Source organism: Rutilus rutilus (assembly GCF_951802725.1).
Source record: "Rutilus rutilus genome assembly, chromosome: 2".
Lineage (NCBI taxonomy): Eukaryota > Metazoa > Chordata > Actinopteri > Cypriniformes > Leuciscidae > Rutilus > Rutilus rutilus.
Window position 1 is genome coordinate 11,283,072 of NC_140210.1, and position 17,610 is coordinate 11,300,681.

Here is a 17,610-nt window from a genome sequence, read left to right on the forward strand (position 1 = left end):
TTTGTTTTAAATTCTTGTTTTTCAAGGTTTCAGGGGCTTTTGGGGCCTTTAACGTGCTCGAAAACTCTTGGAACTTTGCACACAGGTCAGAACCCGCGGCCATCAGAGCCGGGCTGAAGCTGGTACCCGGGCGTGGCAGGGGGGGCTCAACAGCGCCCCCTGGAACGGGATCCGAACACTTGTCCATAAATCAAACACACTTGCATGTAATAATATGAAACTCAGTACACATATAGATCTCATCGGGCCGAACAACTTTCGTGCTCTAAGTTTTATGCCAGCCCAACAGGAAGTCGGCAATTATGGGTTGTTTGGAAACGCTTGCTGTGGAAATATATGTACTCCTCCTAGGGAATTCATCCATTCGCCTCCAAACTCGGTCAGCATGAAGTCAAGACATTGAGGATGCTAAATTGCGGACGGATTTTTGATATCTCAAACGGTTTGGCCGTGGCGAGGACACAAATTTATGGCATTTTATTATTTTTATTTTTTTTCTTAAATGACATATGACACGACTATCTGAGCTCTAAGATGTTTTTGACGCATTACATACATAGTACAAAAAAGTATTTCACAAATGATGATTTTTATTTATTTATCTGCAACTTGGCACTACTTAAAAGTTAATCAAATTGGCAACATTCATTGTAAAGTAGGGCTGTGCAATTAATTGAATTTCGATTTCGGCTCCCAACGATCACCAAAATAGTACAATCGAGAAAAAACGATTATTTTGCCATGTTCTGTTTTGCAAGAAGATTCTTAATTTGTCTTGTGTTCTGAATGACACGCGTACGCGCACTTCCGCCCCTCCCGAAGCCGTAAACTCTCTCAGCTTGAATGTTTAAACTGATAAGACTTAAAGAAGTGAAAATGATCAACTTTAGTTACGATGCATTACTGGCCCGATTGTGCAAGTGACAATTCCATCATGTCCCGACTCCTAAACGCGAGAGTGTAGTTTCGACACTTGCCTTGTCCAACCCATTTTGAGAGACAGAGAGAGAAGACGCGGCACCGCTGAACACTCACGCGGTTTGTGAAATTGCATCTTTTCAAGTTTTAATGATAGATTTGATTTTACAATCTGTGTAATTTAGGCTACTCATACAATCTACTTGTTAAAGTGAATCAATGTTTGTGGGGAAATTTCCCGCATTATAAGTGGTAGACCTGCGGGAAAATTAAAATACTTGAAGTATTATCTGTTATATTATTTATTTTAATAGTTTAAAAAGTACAATAAATGTTCAAATTAAAAAATTAAGAATTGTTTAAAGGTGTCTTTTTAATAAATGCAACACGATCCCAAAGTCATGTGAAATAATCGTGTTACATAATCGTGATTTCAATACTGACCAAAATAATCGTGATTATGATTTTTTACATAATCGAGCAGCCCTATTGTAAAGTTCAGACTCTAGGCTTTCAAATCATTCCTATTTTGACACTTCGATATTAAAAGTTTAATTTGCAAATTGTTTAAAGGAAAAAAAATTGGGAATGTGGAATAATAATAATAAAAAAGGAATAAAAGCACACCTCATCTCAACCTGCTTGCGTTTCTGCAGCTCCTGATTTCTGAGCTCCTCCAAGCGTCGCAGTTCCTCCTGACGTCTCATGAGATCTGTTGGTATTAGTCCACAAATATTAACAATGACAAAGTTAAGAATAAGTACTGTTCCCTGAAGGAGGGAAACGAGACAACACACTGGTTGTGGGAGATCACAGTCATTGTGTACTCATGTTGTCCTCATTACAATTTATGCCTTTTCAAGCAAAAACATTTTTTATATCCAAATATTTAAGTATTTCCCTCACAACATAGTGGTGGGCAAAATAAGTGGCTCTTTTAGAAAACTAATATGTTGTAAAACTGCATACTACCTTGTCTCATCATCATGAGTTGATGCTCATGTTTGGCAGCCTCCATTTCAGCCTCCAATTTCTCTTTTGCCTCCTGTATGTTGCGTTCCACTTGTTCCCTCTGCTGTTTCTCCATCTCATCCAGAGCCTTCCAGCGAGATGAGTACTCAAACTCAAAGGTGCCTGGCTGTGCAAAGCGTGGCTGATGCTCCCGTTCCCTGTATTGCAGATTTTTGTGGTTAATTTAAAAGTTTTTTTTTCTTTAGATATACTATATGCATATGGAATGCAATTAATCTCAATTATCTAAATACATACTTATGATACTGCGCTGATTTTTGCAACAGTTTTTCTGATAGACCATCTTCATCATCAAACTGTTCTGTTGGCTCAAGAATGACTGGACGAGGGGACCTGAAGGACAAAAATGAAGAAAAAAAAATTCCATGTCAAAACTCTTACTTGACTTAACATATTTGATATACAGACAGGTCAATCACTGATAAACACAGATCATACTGTGAAAATGAAAAGTTATTACATTGTAAGCAAAAGGGCTCCATCTGCACAGCGGTCCAAGGCTTTTCGGGCAGCAGGCTTATTGGCAAACTCCACAATCCCCTTGCCTGTGGGTCGTCCTCGGTCATCAACCACCACGACTGCCCGCTCAACTGGGCCGAACTGTGAGAAGGCCTGTTCAAGAAGCTCATTAGACACCACTGGTGAGAGGTTTCGTACTGTGAGTGCAGCCCCATGTGTGGCAAAACGAATCCGGATGGGCCTGTTCCCCAGCACCGTGCCGTCCAGCTCAGCCTTAGCAATCTCTGCAAGTGTCCTTGTCTCCTGAATAATCAAAACAGTGATAATTGAAAATATAGCTGCAAGCAGCAATTAACGGGGTTCAAGCATTTAAGATCTTCATGCCAACTATGCTGTTGGGGTCTAGGCCGAACCGAAATGTAGGCCTGAAACCATAAAATATCAATCTATAGTACCAGTTCACCCTAATTCTTTGAAAAAAATTATGGTTTTAAACATTTGTTTATCAGCTAATGCTGGATAATGATAAAGATTAGATTAAAAAGATGTATTGTCCCTCTTGTGGACAACAGTAGTATTAAAGGCTTCATCTTCAGTTTAAATGTTTGATAGAATGTACTGTGAGTCCTCTGAGCATCAGAAATCCTTGAAACCTGGCACATTTCTTCAAAATCAGTTGTACTCCATATGTAGAGTTTTGTGAAGTTTCTACTTTGTGCACACAATATATAGAAATGTTACTCACAATGGGCCATACCAGAAATATATATATATAAAAAAATATATCTGCTAAACAGTTTCATCGATCGAAATTCTTTTGACAACTTCTTGCCATGAATGTCCCTAGATGATGCATGGTAAGTTTTGAGCAAATCGGACAAACGCCCTATGAGGAGTTCGAAAAAGAGTTTTCAAATAATCACAAATATTTAACAAATTATTTGATTGACAGCAGTGGTTCTTGAGGCAAAGTTGTCCAGAATGAGGAGATCTATCAAATGATATGCATATTGTGTGGATGTGTGAAACACCACGTGATTACGGAGACATAAAACTCGTTAGTGCCATCTAGTGGCCGATTTCTTTCAAAATTCGAACAGACCTCTAGGGCCATGAATTGAACATGCCCACCGTGTTTTGTTCCGATCAACCTTCATTAACCTCGTCTAATAGGTGCTCAAACTTCACTGGCTAATGGCGGCCATGTTTTTTGAGATACGCCAATGTCCTCTTAGAAACGCATGGCACCCTGGACAAAGACACTGCATGCCCATTTTCAAGTCAATCGGACTAACGGTAGCGTAGTTATAAGCTGTTTTATGCCTTTTTCGTATTATAGCGCCACCAAGTGATGAATCGCTGTGGATTTTTTTGTGTGACCACAAAATGAGCTCGTACACGAGTATAACAAGTTTGGTGAAAATATCTCAATGCTTTCAAGAGTTATAGCCATTTTAGTGAAAGTGGCCCCTTCTACTTTGAACGTTTTGGCGTCCCATGGTGAGCGTGAATCACCGATCGTAATTCTTTTGACAACATTTTGCCATGAGGGTCCCTTGATGATGCATGACAAGTTTCAAGTGAATTTGACAAACGGACTATGAGGAGTACGAAAAAGTCGATTTTTCAGAAAATTCTAAATGGCGGGAAAATTTTGGAGATTATTTTTCAGCTGCGTCCGAAATCGCGTACTATGTGAGTAGGTACTACATTTAAATTAGAACGTACTTCGCGACCGTTAAAAAAGTACGTTCTATATAGTATGAATACGGGTAGTATGAATGGAGTCCGGACATTGGTATTGTCATGTAACATGCGCGGTCACATCAGCGCGAAAATTTAAAGAACCCATTCTACTGACCAACTTAGAGCAATGTTTTTAGTTCTTCTTTCGGCTTTCGTCTGCGTTTTTACGTCGTTCGTGCTCACAATTCAGAGGAGTCGTCGGTCAGCTGCTCGCAGATCACGCCTTTGTCGAGAGCTTTTGTGTAATTTCTCAAATAAGTTAAATATCATTTGGCCAATACATTTTACCTCAGAAAAAAAACCACACACACAAACCTGTGAACAATGACAGATGTTGATTTTTGTTAAGGAAAAAGTCATTTATTTGCTTGTGATATTACCATCAATGAATAAACATGAATGAATCAATAGTATGTGTGTGTGTGTGTGTGTGTGTGTGTGTGTGTGTATCTCTGTTGATTCATTCATGGATGGCAATATCACAAGCAGTGTGTGTATATATATATACACGTGTGTGTGTGTGTGTGTATGTGTATGTATGTATGTATATATTTACACACACACAGTGAACAGTAGGTTATACACTGAGGCCGGATACAATACACACACACATTCATGTGTATATATGAAGACTTCAGATGTAAAAAAAAAAAAAAATCTTCTAAAATGAGCATTTCTATCAAGCTTGTATATTTAGGTTCAGTAATTTCACTTTAATGACAATTAATAGGTCCTTTTCATTGCCATTAAAGTGAAATAACTGAACATAAACATACAAGCTTGATAAAAATGATCAAACTAGAAGAAAGTTTCAGATGGCACTGAGGCTTTTACATCTTAAGTATTCATATATATGTGTGTGTGTGTGTGTGTGTGTACACACACACATAAGAAATGGATCATATACATATAATACATACATACATATTATATTTATAAATAAGCCAACACAGAAAACAAGTGTCTTGTCGATTCAAATTGTATTCTAAAATAAACTATAAACACGTTTACAGATTATGAGCCCTACAACCTACTGCGCCAAATCTTCATCTATATTTTAAAGACGGAGCTGACCTACACCCCAACCTCCGACTTCACGGTAGTCCATCCAGTCACTGATTGCAACCATGGGTGGAAAAAAAGGACATCGAGGTGCTGGTGTTCTAGCTACATATCACATATTTGAGCTTAATTTTTTACATATTTTTTACTTTAAATTTGGGTAGGAAAAATTCAAGTGGAAATCCAAAAATTACCCAAGGTGTAAAGTTCTCATCTTGTACACATGCTTTTAAAGAAACAGATTTTGAATTATTTTTTAAGTGATGCCCTACAAATGAGATTGTTAGTAAGAAAGTCCCTTTAGATCTTTTAGAAACCTGTGAAGGTTACCTCACTGAAGCTGTTGACTAGGGATGGCGAAAACTAAAAAATTTCTTGACAGACCACCGAGCCTCATTAGTCGGTTGAAACCGGTTAACCGGTTAGTTTAAAATATGCTACGCTATTTGAAATAACAGCCATTTCGAGCCGCGCCTGCAATTTCGCAACTCTGTCGCATCTCTCTGCCGCTCTGCCTCCCGTTCACACACACACACACACACACTGCCGCCCTTCCACTCACGTCACTTTTTTAAAATCCCCTACAGTGCGAAACATGAGTCCCGCAGACGCGGCGCCGAGGAGCTTGTATGTAATCGGAGGACAAATGGCTCCTTAGTTTCGAAATGATTTGGGTACAAGGTGATCGCGTTGAAAATAAAGGCGTTTGTCTAGCGTTAGAAGCTCATTTGAAACATTGCCGCGGCTCATTTAAGAAAATGACAGCTCCGAAGAGACGCCGCTTTAGTTTGAGGTAGTGCTAACAATAATAAAGAAAGATGATGATCATCATTACCTTACATCATAGATGATGTGCTACTACTGTATTTAAGCACTGTATCACACAAGTTGCAACTTACATCTGTGTCATTCTTTTTGGTGAAATGGTCCCACACACTACTTTTCTTTGCACGCTTCATCCTGTCGTCTGCTCTGGCTCTAACCTCGAGTGTTTTAGCCTGTAGCCTTTACTTTTCGCAAACCTTGTGAGCGCGCGAACCCAAACGCTGTGACCTCGCGCAAAATGTTTTTTATTGGTTTATTAAGTACAAACAGGCGAGTTATGAAAAAATTGAGTGTGAGGGATTTGTTCACTTCACACAAAAAAATCTTGGAATGAGATGGCTAACTGTAGTAGCGTTTAGTCCACTGTCTATAATAGCCTAATTTAGAGATCACTTTTTTTTTTTTTACCGACTACCAACAACTTTGATCGGTTAACGATGATACGGTCAACCATCGGTCAAACGGTCATCGGTTAACCCTCTGGAGTCTGAGGGGTTTTCTGGGCCCTGGAGGTGTTCTGACATGCTCTGACATTTGTTGTTTTTTCAGTTATTTATAAACATGTTAATGGCAAAGGTGTAAATTCACTCTATAAAGCACAAACAGGGCTACCATCATATCTGATCAACATGCTTGTAAATCTTTGTGTTTTTTAGAGAATAATGTTTATGCGTGGTTATTTGAAAAAATAAAAATGAAAGTTGCTGAAATAAAACCACATAACATATAGTAAATATGTGTCCACAAGACTTTTGACAAATGGATGTTGTTGCCTAGGATTTTTTCTTCAAAATGATGTGAAAATCATCCTGCCTAATCGTTCTCATAAAACAATACATTGATTTAAACGTTGTAAAACAGTTTTTTTGTCAGAAGAGGTTTATGCATGGGAGTGGTAATGGCTATAAATATTAATGAGATTCAGACCAGGGGTGTGACATAGACACCCCCCCAATGACTAATGGCCCATCGCAGCCTGAACAAAAGAAGTAGAGGAGGTTTTGTTTTTCAATCTGTTTTATTGTAATTCCTCTATGTGGAGGAACATAATGTTCTAAATTTGCTCTAAGCAAATCAAATGTGACCAAAATAAAAAAAATAATCAGTCTGTTATAAACAAAGCAATTGTGAGCGATAAACAAAAGTAACTTGTACAATCCGACCCCCCAAACATGAAAAGAGCTGAAAGAAGTTAAAGAGAAAACAAATAACGCACACTATAACCTTATAAACAATAATATGTTATAAATTATATGCGACTTTTAATATTGTAGGGCAGTAGCCTACTATTCCCGGAAGCAACCTCCGAGTGGCCCAGCCCATGGTCCCGTGTCGTCAAAAACGTTACGTAAATTCGAAATAGTGCGCGCAGAAGCACATGCGCAAAACCGTTTTGTTAAATGATAAATGAATTATTTTTATTTTATCATATGTCATTTTGAAAAAAAGGACATTTTACAAACCTACGTTTTGCGCATGTGCTCCTGCACGTACCTTTTCAGTCAGAACACAGCAATCAGAGGAGGACGCGCTGAGGAATTTGTGACTGTTTCACCTGTTCAACCACATCAAAGTTTCGTAATTAGTAAGTCCGTGCTTTTTCTCTTTTTTTCTTTCTCTTATGTGCTGAAGGGCCGCTGTGCCTTAGTGAAACGGTGTTGTACGTGAAGAGCTCTTTTCCAAAACGCAATAAACCTAAAAAGCTGTCTCAAAGATCCAGCAAAAATAATGATTATGAATATGTAAAATATTGCAATAAGACATTTTAATTGTTTATTAACTTCTGGCAAAGATGAAGTTGACGATAGGCTATTGACTCGCGATCTTCGCAGTAGGCTAGTGAACGCACCAGAGAAATGCACATTTATTAGGCTACATAGTTTTTTGTTTTGGATGGTTTTGTTTAGAACCAGCTTTCTGTAAATATATTTCACATTTTTTAGACCTGCGAGGCGAGTAGGCTACGGTCTGGTTCATGATGATCTCCAGTTCAAGCACCTTATGTTGTGATTGCTAGCCTTTTTACTTTTTATGTATTAAATCCAGGAAATTTGTTAATGAAAATAATATTAAAATTAAGATACAATTAAAACAAAACGAAATTCGTTTTAAAGAATGGATTTGTGCTTTCTGTTTTGAAGTCTCTGTGAAAGTTTGAAAGTCTTTTAGTGCTGCTTCAGAGCGCTCGCGTCCATAATGGAGAACTGTCACGTAATATTGTTTTTTCCTCATAAATGCGAACATGTGTCAACTAATGCAAGTAAATTTAAAAAGACTTACCCGAAATATTATCCACGGCTGGATCAAGTCGCTCAACGTTCGTCGCTCAAAATACAAACGTTCGTCGTCAGAGTCCTGCTCTTCTTCTGAGCAAAATTTGAACTCGTGTCATCTTCCAACAGCGCAGGAAAGTGAATAAATGAAACTGGCTGGTTTTAAGGCATTTCAGGGGGCGTTTACCTTATTTTGCATAGATCACATCAGCTCATTATCTTATGAATAGCGCGCTCTGCGAGTGGGTGTGAACTCATTACCGATAATTAGGTGAGACGGGAGAAACTGTACTTCTCTTTAGTTTCTTACAGATTACATTGCAGGAGAATATTTGTTTTGAATGTGAATTGTTTTATTTAAAAGTAGAAATTTAAAGCTTTCTTTAGACGCATGTTTCATGGTTGTGTGATAAGTATTAGCTGAGTTTCAGTTCATTTTCCAGACTTGTTTCAGAAAGATTTTTGCGGAGACAGAGTGAGCTGGAAGCGCACCCTGTTTATTTTATTTATTTAAAAATAAAAACAAGGTTTTGATGTTAATGTGAGTGTACACAAAAAAAAGAAGACCCTCTATAGTTTATAATCATGTATTTATTTTATTAATATGACCGTAAATGACGGACTTTTTTAAGTTTATGTTGCTGCTATGTGAAAAAAATCCAGCAAAACGCGGGGGCGCGTTTGCCGACCTCAGAGGGTTAACATCCCTACTGCTGACGTTCATTTTCTTCCCTCAAGATGACACTTTAAAAATTTTGCTTTTGGTGGTGCTTTAAGCTCTATTACACTACTTTGTGCCAAAGTTTTGTGATTTTGTTTTAAGCTTTGTATTCTGTATCCATTTAAAAGTTAAACTAGATGCGAAAGTTCGTCGAGATAAACTTTAAGTTGGCTTGAGAAAGTTTGGACCAGAGAGTTTTTTGCTAGGCGGTTGCTAGGATGTTATGGGTGGTCGCTATGGTGTTGCAAGGCGGTTGCTAGGGTATTCTGGGTGGTTGCTATGGTGTTGCTAAGTGGTTGCTAGGGTATTTTGGGTGGTTACTAGGATGTTTTGGGTGGTTGCTAGGTGGTTGCTAGGGTATTTTGGGTGGTTACTAGGGTGTTCTGGGTGGTTGCTAGGCGGTTGCTAGGGTGTTATGGGTGGTTACTAGGATGTTTTGGGTGGTTGCTAGGGTGTTGCTAGGCGGTTGCTAGGATATTTTGGGTGGTTGCTAGGCGGTTGCTAGGGTATTTTGGGTGGTTGCTAGGGTGTTCTAGGGTGGTTGCTAGGGTGTTCTGGGTGGTTGCCATGGTGTTGCTAGGCAGTTGCTAAGGTATTTTGGGTGGTTGCTAAGCGGTTGCTAAGGTATTATGGGTGGTTGCTAGGGTGTTCTGGGTGGTTGCTAGGGTGTTTTGGGTGGTTGCTAGGGTGTTCTGAGTGGTTGCTGTGGTGTTGTTAGGCAGTTGCTAGAGTGTTCTGGGTGGTTGCTAGGGTGTTGCTAGGCGGTTGCTAGGGTGTTGCAAGGTGGTTGCTAAGGTATTAAGTGCGATTGATATGGTGTTACTAGGTGGTTGGTAGTTGTCACAGATGGTTACTATGGAGTTCTTATAGAGTTCTTTTTGAGTTTAGAGTTTATAAGTTTAAATGAGTGAGTTCAGAGTTTATTAATTTATGAGTTCATAAGTCTATGAATTCATGAGTTTATAAGTTAATTAGTTTATAAGTGTATGAGTTTATAGTTTGAGTTTAAATTAAGTAAAGTTAGTAGATCAAAGTGTAAATTAGTTTAAAGTTTAATTTCGTTTGAAGTTTAAAGTAGTTTAAAGTTTAAAATAGTTTGAAATAGATAGATGAGTTTATTAGTTTAATTGAGTCTCAATGGCTCATATAGTATATAGAACTGCAGTGTGAACTAGATGTGAAAGTTCGTTGAGACAAACTTTAAGTTGGCTTGAGAAAGTTTGGACCAGAACGTTTTTTGCTAGGCGGTTGCTAGGATGTTATGGGTGGTCGCTATGGTGTTGCTAGGCGGTTGCTAGGGTATTCTGGGTTGTTACTATGGTGTTGCTAAGCGGTTGCTAGGGTATTCTGGGTGGTTGATAGGCAGTTGCTAGGGTGTTCTGGGTGGTTGCTATGGTGTTGCTAGGCGGTTGCTAAGGTATTTTGGGTGGTTGCTAGGGTGTTCTGGGTGGTTGCTATGGTGTTGCTAGGAGGTTGCTTAGGTATTTTGGGTGGTACTAGGGTGTTTTGGGTGGTTGCTAGGCGGTTGCTATGATATTTTGGGTGGTTGCTAGGGTGTTCTGGGTGGTTGCTAGGCGGTTGCTAGGATGTTATGGGTGGTTGCTAGGGTGTTCTGGGTGGTTGCTAGGCTGTTTTGGGTGGTTGCTAGGGTGTTCTGGGTGGTTGCTATGGTGTTGCTATGGTATTTTGGGCAGTTCCTAGGGTGTTCTGGGTGGTTGCTAGGCTGTTGCTAGGGTGTCCTGGGTGGTTGCTATGAAGATTTTAGGCCATTACTTATTGGCTGCTCGATAATATAAATCCTCTGAGGGAGAGAGAGAGGGAGAGAAACGCAGGGGTGTCAGGCCCTTTGTGTCTGTGTGTGTGAAAACGTCGGTTTGGATTTGAATTTTTTCGTCGAGACAAACTTTAAGTTGGCTTGAGAAAGTTTGGAGCAGAACGTTTTTTTGCTAGGCGGTTGCTAGGATGTTATGGGTGGTTGCTATGGTGTTGCTAGGGTATTTTGGGCGATTGTTAGGGTGTTCTGGGTGGTTGCTAGGGTGTCCTGGGTGGTTGCTAGGGTCTTTTGGGTGGTTGCTAGGGTGTTCTAGGTGGTTGCTAGGTGGTTGCTAGGATATTCGGGGTGGTTGCTAGTCGGTTGCTAGGGTGTTCTGGGTGGTTGCTAGGCTGTTTTGGGTGGTTGCTAGGGTATTCTGGGTGGTTGCTAGGCGGTTGCTAGAATATTTCGGGTGGTTGCTAGGGTCTTTTGGGTGGTTGCTAGGCGGTTGCTAGGGTGTTATGAGTGGTTACTAGGATGTTTTGGATGGTTGCTAGGGTGTTGCTAGGGTATTTTGGGTGGTTACTAGGGTGTTCTGGGTGGTTGCTAGGCGGTTGCTAGGATATTTTGGGTGGTTGCTAGGCGGTTGCTAGGGTATTTTCGGTGGTTGCTAGGGTCTTTTGGGTGGTTGCTAGGCAGTTGCTAGGGTGTTCTGGGTGGTTGCTATGGTGTTGCTAGGTGGTTGCTAAGGTATTCTGGGTGGTTGCTAGGATGGTCTGGGTGGTTGCTAGGCGGTTGCTAGGATATTTTTGGCGGTTGCTAAGGTATTTTGGGTGGTTGCTAGGGTGTTCTGGATGGTTGCTAGGCAGTTGCTAGGGTGTTCTGGGTGGTTGCTATGGTGTTGCTAGGCGTTGCTAAGGTATTCTGGGTGGTTGCTAGGTGGTGGCCAGGGTGTTTTGGGTGGTTGCTAGGGTATTTTGGGTGGTTGCTAGGGTATTTTGGGTGGTTGCTAGGTGGTTGCTAGGGTCTTTTGGGTGGTTGCTAGGCGGTTGCTAGGGTCTTTTGGGTGGTTGCTAGGGTCTTTTGGGTGGTTGCTAGGGTGTTCTGGGTGGTTGCTAGGGTCTTTTGGGTGGTTGCTAGGCGGTTGCTAGGGTGTTCTGGGTGGTTGCTATGGTGTTGCTAGGCGTTGCTAAGGTATTCTGGGTGGTTGCTAGGTGGTGGCCAGGGTGTTTTGGGTGGTTGCTAGGGTATTTTGGGTGGTTGCTAGGGTATTTTGGGTGGTTACTAGGGTCTTTTGGGTGGTTGCTAGGCGGTTGCTAGGGTGTTTTGGGTGGTTGCTAGGGTGTTTTGGGTGGTTGCTAGGTGGTTGCTAGGGTCTTTTGGGTGGTTGCTAGGGTCTTTTGGGTGGTTGCTAGGCGGTTGCTAGGGTCTTTTGGGTGGTTGCTAGGGTGTTCTGGGTGGTTGCTAGGCGGTTGCTAGGGTCTTTTGGGTGGTTGCTAGGCGGTTGCTAGGGTGTTCTGGGTGGTTGCTAGGCTGTTTTGGGTGGTTGCTAGGGTGTTCTGGGTGGTTGCTAGGCTGTTTTGGGTGGTTGCTAGGATATTCTGGGTGGTTGCTAGGGTCTTTTGGGTGGTTGCTAGGCGGTTGCTAGGATATTTTGGGTGGTTGCTAGGCGGTTGCTAGGATATTTTGGGTGGTTGCTAGGCGGTTGCTAGGGTCTTTTGGGTGGTTGCTAGGCGGTTGCTAGGGTGTTTTGGGTGGTTGCTAGGCGGTTGCTAGGGTTTCTGGGTGGTTGCTAGGGTATTTTGGGTGGTTGCTAGGGGGTTCTGGGTGGTTGCTAGGCGGTTGCTAGGGTCTTTTGGGTGGTTGCTAGGCGGTTGCTAGGGTTTCTGGGTGGTTGCTAGGGTATTCTGGGTGGTTGCTAGGCGGTTGCTGGGATATTTTGGGTGGTTGCTAGGGTCTTTTGGGTGGTTGCTAGGCGGTTGTTAGGGTGTTTTGGGTGGTTGCTAGGCGGTTGCTAGGGTCTTTTGGGTGGTTACTAGGCGGTTGCTAGGGTATTTTGGGTGGTTGCTAGGGTGTTCTGGGTGGTTGCTATGGTATTCAGGGCGGTTGATATGGTGTTACTAGGTGGTTGGTAGTTGTCACAGATGGTTACTATGGAGTTTTTATAGAGTTCTTAGCATGATCTTGGCATGATTTAACACTTAACTAATCGCTATTAGCATGTAGCTATTCAGTGCTAGCATGTGTAGCATGTTGGAAGTGCTGTTTGCTAGCATGAGTCAAAAGAGCCAAACCTCATCTCTGTACGATGTTCTGATACAGAGATATAGGTCTTGCAAAACGGTTGCTAGGGTACTCAAGTTTGGTTGCTATGGAGTTGCTTGGGAGCTGGGAGCTTTAAACTTAAGAAGTTTAAATTGGTTTAAAGTTTAAAGTAGTTTGAAGTTTATGAGAGAGATAGATAAATAAGTTATATAGATACACACACACACACACACACACACACACACACACACACACACACTCACTCAGACTACCTCGCTCACACACTCACTCAGACACACACACACACACACACACACACACACACACACACACACACACACACACACACACACACACACACTCTCAGAGTTTATGAGTTTAGAGTTTATAAGTATATAAATTGATGAGTTTATAAGTGTATGAGTTTTTGAGTTTAGAGTTTATAAAAGTTTAAATGAGTTTAAGTGTTCAGAGTTTATTAATTTATGAGTTTAAGAGTTCATAAGTCTATGAATTCATGAGTTTATTAGTTAATTAGTTATTAAATTTAAGTTAATTAGTTTATAAGTGTATGAGATTAGAGTTTATTAGTTTAAATGAGTTTCATTGGCTAATATATATAGAACGGCAGTTTGGTTTAGTCTTCAAGGTGTTTAGATTTGAATTTTTGTCGGTTGGTGAGTTTGAATCTGGATTTGAATTTTTTAGAACTCCCCAATGTAAGTCAATGGGAGTTTTTCCGAGTTTTGATCGTCATTTTTAGGAAAACCGTAAGTCCGATCAGTCTGAAAAGATATAGCACACCGAGTCAGATCTGTTTGAGTGTCTGAGCCGATTTTGGAGTATGTAGAGTTAAAGCTCTAGGACGAGTTTGAGTCAGATTTTTTAGTAAGAAGAATAATAATAATAACTAGATGCGAAAGTTCGTCGAGACAAACTTTAAGTTGGCTTGAGAAAGTTTGGACCGGAACGTTTTTTGCTAGGCGGTTGTTAGGATGTTATGGGTGGTCGCTATGGTGTTGCTAGGCGGTTGCTACGGTATTCTGGGTGGTTGCTAGGCGGTTGCTAGGGTATTTTGGGTGGTTGCTAGGGTGTTTTGGGTGGTTGCTAGGCGGTTGCCAGGGTCTTTTGTGTGGTTGCTAGGCGGTTGCTAGGGTGTTCTGGGTGGTTGCTAGGATATTTTGGGTGGTTGCTAGGGTCTTTTGGGTGGTTGCTAGGGTATTTTGGGTGGTTGCTAGGCGGTTGCTAGGGTATTTTGGGTGGTTGCTAGGGTGTTCTGGGTGGTTGCTAGGCAGTTGCTAGGGTGTTATGGGTGGTTGCTATGGTGTTGCTAGGCGTTGCTAAGGTATTCTGGGTGGTTGCTAGGTGGTGGCCAGGGTGTTCTGGGTGGTTGCTAGGCTGTTTTGGGTGGTTGCTAGGGTATTCTGGGTGGTTGCTAGGGTCTTTTGGGTGGTTGCTAGGCGGTTGCTAGGGTCTTTTGGGTGGTTGCTAGGCGGTTGCTAGGGTGTTCTGGGGGGTTGCTATGGTATTCAGGGCGGTTGATATGGTGTTACTAGGTGGTTGGTAGTTATCACAGATGGTTACTATGGAGTTTTTATAGAGTTCTTAGCATGATCTTGGCATGATTTAACACTTAACTAATCGCTATTAGCATGTAGCTATTCACTGCTAGCATATGTAGCATGTTGGAAGTGCTGTTTGCTAGCATGAGTCAAAAGAGCCAAACCTCATCTCTATACGATGTTCTGATACAGAGATATAGGTCTTGCAAAACGGTTGCTAGGGTACTCAAGTTTGGTTGCTATGGAGTTGCTTGGGAGCTGGGAGCTTTAAACTTAAGAAGTTTAAATTGGTTTGAAGTTTAAAGTAGTTTAAAGTAGTTTGAAGTTTATGATAGATATATAAATAAGTTAGATAGATACAAACAAACACACACACACACACACACACACACACACACACACACACACACACACACACACACACACAGACTACCTCGCTCACACACTCACTCAGACACACACACACACACACACACACACACACACTCAGAGTTTATGAGTTTAGAGTTTATAAGTGTACAAGTTTTTGAGTTTAGAGTTTATAAGTTTAAATGAGTTTAGAGTTCAGAATTTATTAATTTATGAGTTTAAGAGTTCATAAGTCTATGAATTCATGAGTTTATTAGTTAATTAGTTATTAAATTTAAGTTAATTAGTTTATAAGTGTATGAGATTAGAGTTTATTAGTTTAAATGAGTTTCATTGGCTAATATATATAGAATGGCAGTTTGAATTAGTTTTCAAGGGATTTAGATTTAAATTTTTGTCGGTTGGTGAGTTTGAATTTTTTTAGAATGCCCAATGTTAAGTCAATGGGAGTTTTTCCGAGTTTTGATCGTCATTTTTAGGAAAACCGTAAGTCCGATCAGTCTGAAAAGATAGAGCACACCGAGTCAGATCTGTTTGAGTGTCTGAGCCGATTTTGGAGTATGTAGAGTTAAAGCTCTAGGAGGAGTTTGAGTCAGATTTTTTAGTAAGAATAATAATAATAATAATAATAATAATAATAAGTTTAAATAGGATTTCAATATGTTGGCTCTCTCAAGCCAACTTAATAACTAGATGCGAAAGTTCGTTGAGACAAACTTTAAGTTGGCTTGAGAAAGTTTGGAGCAGAAAGTTTTTTGCTAGGCGGTTGCTAAGATGTTATGGGCGGTTGCTAGGGTGTTCTGGGTGGTTGCTAGGTGGTTGCTAGGGTGTCCTGGGTGGTTGCTAGGGTCTTTTGGGTGGTTGCTAGGCGGTTGCTAGGATATTTTCGGTGGTTGCTAGGGTCTTTTGGGTGGTTGCTAGGCGGTTGCTAGGGTATTTTGGGTGGTTGCTAGGGTATTTTTGGTGGTTGCTAGGGTCTTTTGGGTGGTTGCTAGGATATTTTTGGTGGTTGCTAGGGTCTTTTGGGTGGTTGCTAGGCGGTTGCTAGGGTCTTTTGGGTGGTTGCTAGGCGGTTGCTAGGGTGTTTTGGGTGGTTGCTAGGATATTTTGGGTGGTTGCTAGGGTCTTTTGGGTGGTTGCTAGGGTGTTTTGGGTGGTTGCTAGGGTATTTTGGGTGGTTGCTAGGGTGTTCTGAGTGGTTGCTAGGCGGTTGCTAGGGTGTTCTGGGTGGTTGCTAGGGTCTTTTGGGTGGTTGCTAGGGTGTTTTGGGTGGTTGCTAGGATATTTTGGGTGGTTGCTAGGCGGTTGCTAGGGTGTTTTGGGTGGTTGCTTGGATATTTTGGGTGGTTGCTAGGGTCTTTTGGGTGGTTGCTAGGGTGTTCTGGGTGGTTGCTAGGCGGTTGCTTGGATATTTTGGGTGGTTGCTAGGGTCTTTTGGGTGGTTGCTAGGGTGTTCTGGGTGGTTGCTAGGCGGTTGCTAGGGTGTTCTGGGTGGTTGCTATGGTATTCAGGGCAGTTGATATGGTGTTACTAGGTGGTTGGTAGTTGTCACAGATGGTTACTATGGAGTTTTTATAGAGTTCTTAGCATGATCTTGGCATGATTTAACACTTAACTAATTGCTATTAGCATGTAGCTATTCACTGCTAGCATGTGTAGCATGTTGGAAGTGCTGTTTGCTAGCATGAGTCAAAAGAGCCAAAACTCATCTCTATACGATGTTCTGATACAGAGATATAGGTCTTGCAAAACAGTTGCTAGGGTACTCAAGTTTGGTTGCTATGGAGTTGCTTGGGAGCTGGAAGCATTAAACTTAAGAAGTTTAAAGTGGTTTGAAGTTTAAAGTAGTTTAAAGTAGTTTGAAGTTTATGATAGATATATAAATAAGTTAGATAGATACACACACACACACACACACACACACACACACACACACACACACACACACACACACACACACACACACACACACACACACACACACACCCACACACACTCACTCAGACTACCTCGCTCACACACTCACTCAGACACACACACACACACACACACTCAGACACACACACACACACACACACACACACACTCAGACACACACACACACTCAGAGTTTATGAGTTTAGAGTTTATAAGTGTACGAGTTTTTGAGTTTAGAGTTTATAAGTTTAAATGAGTTTAGAGTTCAGAGTTTATTAATTTATGAGTTTAAGAGTTCATAAGTCTATGAATTCATGAGTTTATTAGTTAATTAGTTATTAAATTTAAGTTAATTAGTTTATAAGTGTATGAGATTAGAGTTTATTAGTTTAAATGAGTTTCATTGGCTAATATATATAGAACGGCAGTTTGGTTTAGTCTTCAAGGTGTTTAGATTTGAATTTTTGTCGGTTGGTGAGTTTGAATCTGGATTTGAATTTTTTAGAACTCCCCAATGTAAGTCAATGGGAGTTTTTCCGAGTTTTAATCGTCATTTGTAGGAAAACCGTAAGTCCGATCAGTCTGAAAAGATAGAGCACACCGAGTCAGATCTGTTTGAGTGTCTGAGCCGATTTTGGAGTATGTAGAGTTAAAGCTCTAGGAGGAGTTTGAGTCAGATTTTTTAGTAAGAATAATAATAATAATAAT

General features: G+C 40.9%; 1 protein-coding gene across 1 annotated transcript in view; it reads right to left on the reverse strand.

Moving 5' to 3' along the window:
- Positions 1-17,610, reverse strand: part of pspc1 (paraspeckle component 1) — a 118,473-nt gene that overhangs the window by 37,968 nt on the left and 62,895 nt on the right. The window contains exons 2-5 of the mRNA XM_084389960.1: positions 2,411-2,712; positions 2,188-2,283; positions 1,891-2,087; positions 1,546-1,630 (exon numbers count right to left, since the gene is read on the reverse strand). Coding sequence (XP_084246086.1) covers positions 1,546-1,630; positions 1,891-2,087; positions 2,188-2,283; positions 2,411-2,712 — 680 coding nt within the window. The remainder of the gene's footprint in view (positions 1-1,545; positions 1,631-1,890; positions 2,088-2,187; positions 2,284-2,410; positions 2,713-17,610) is intronic.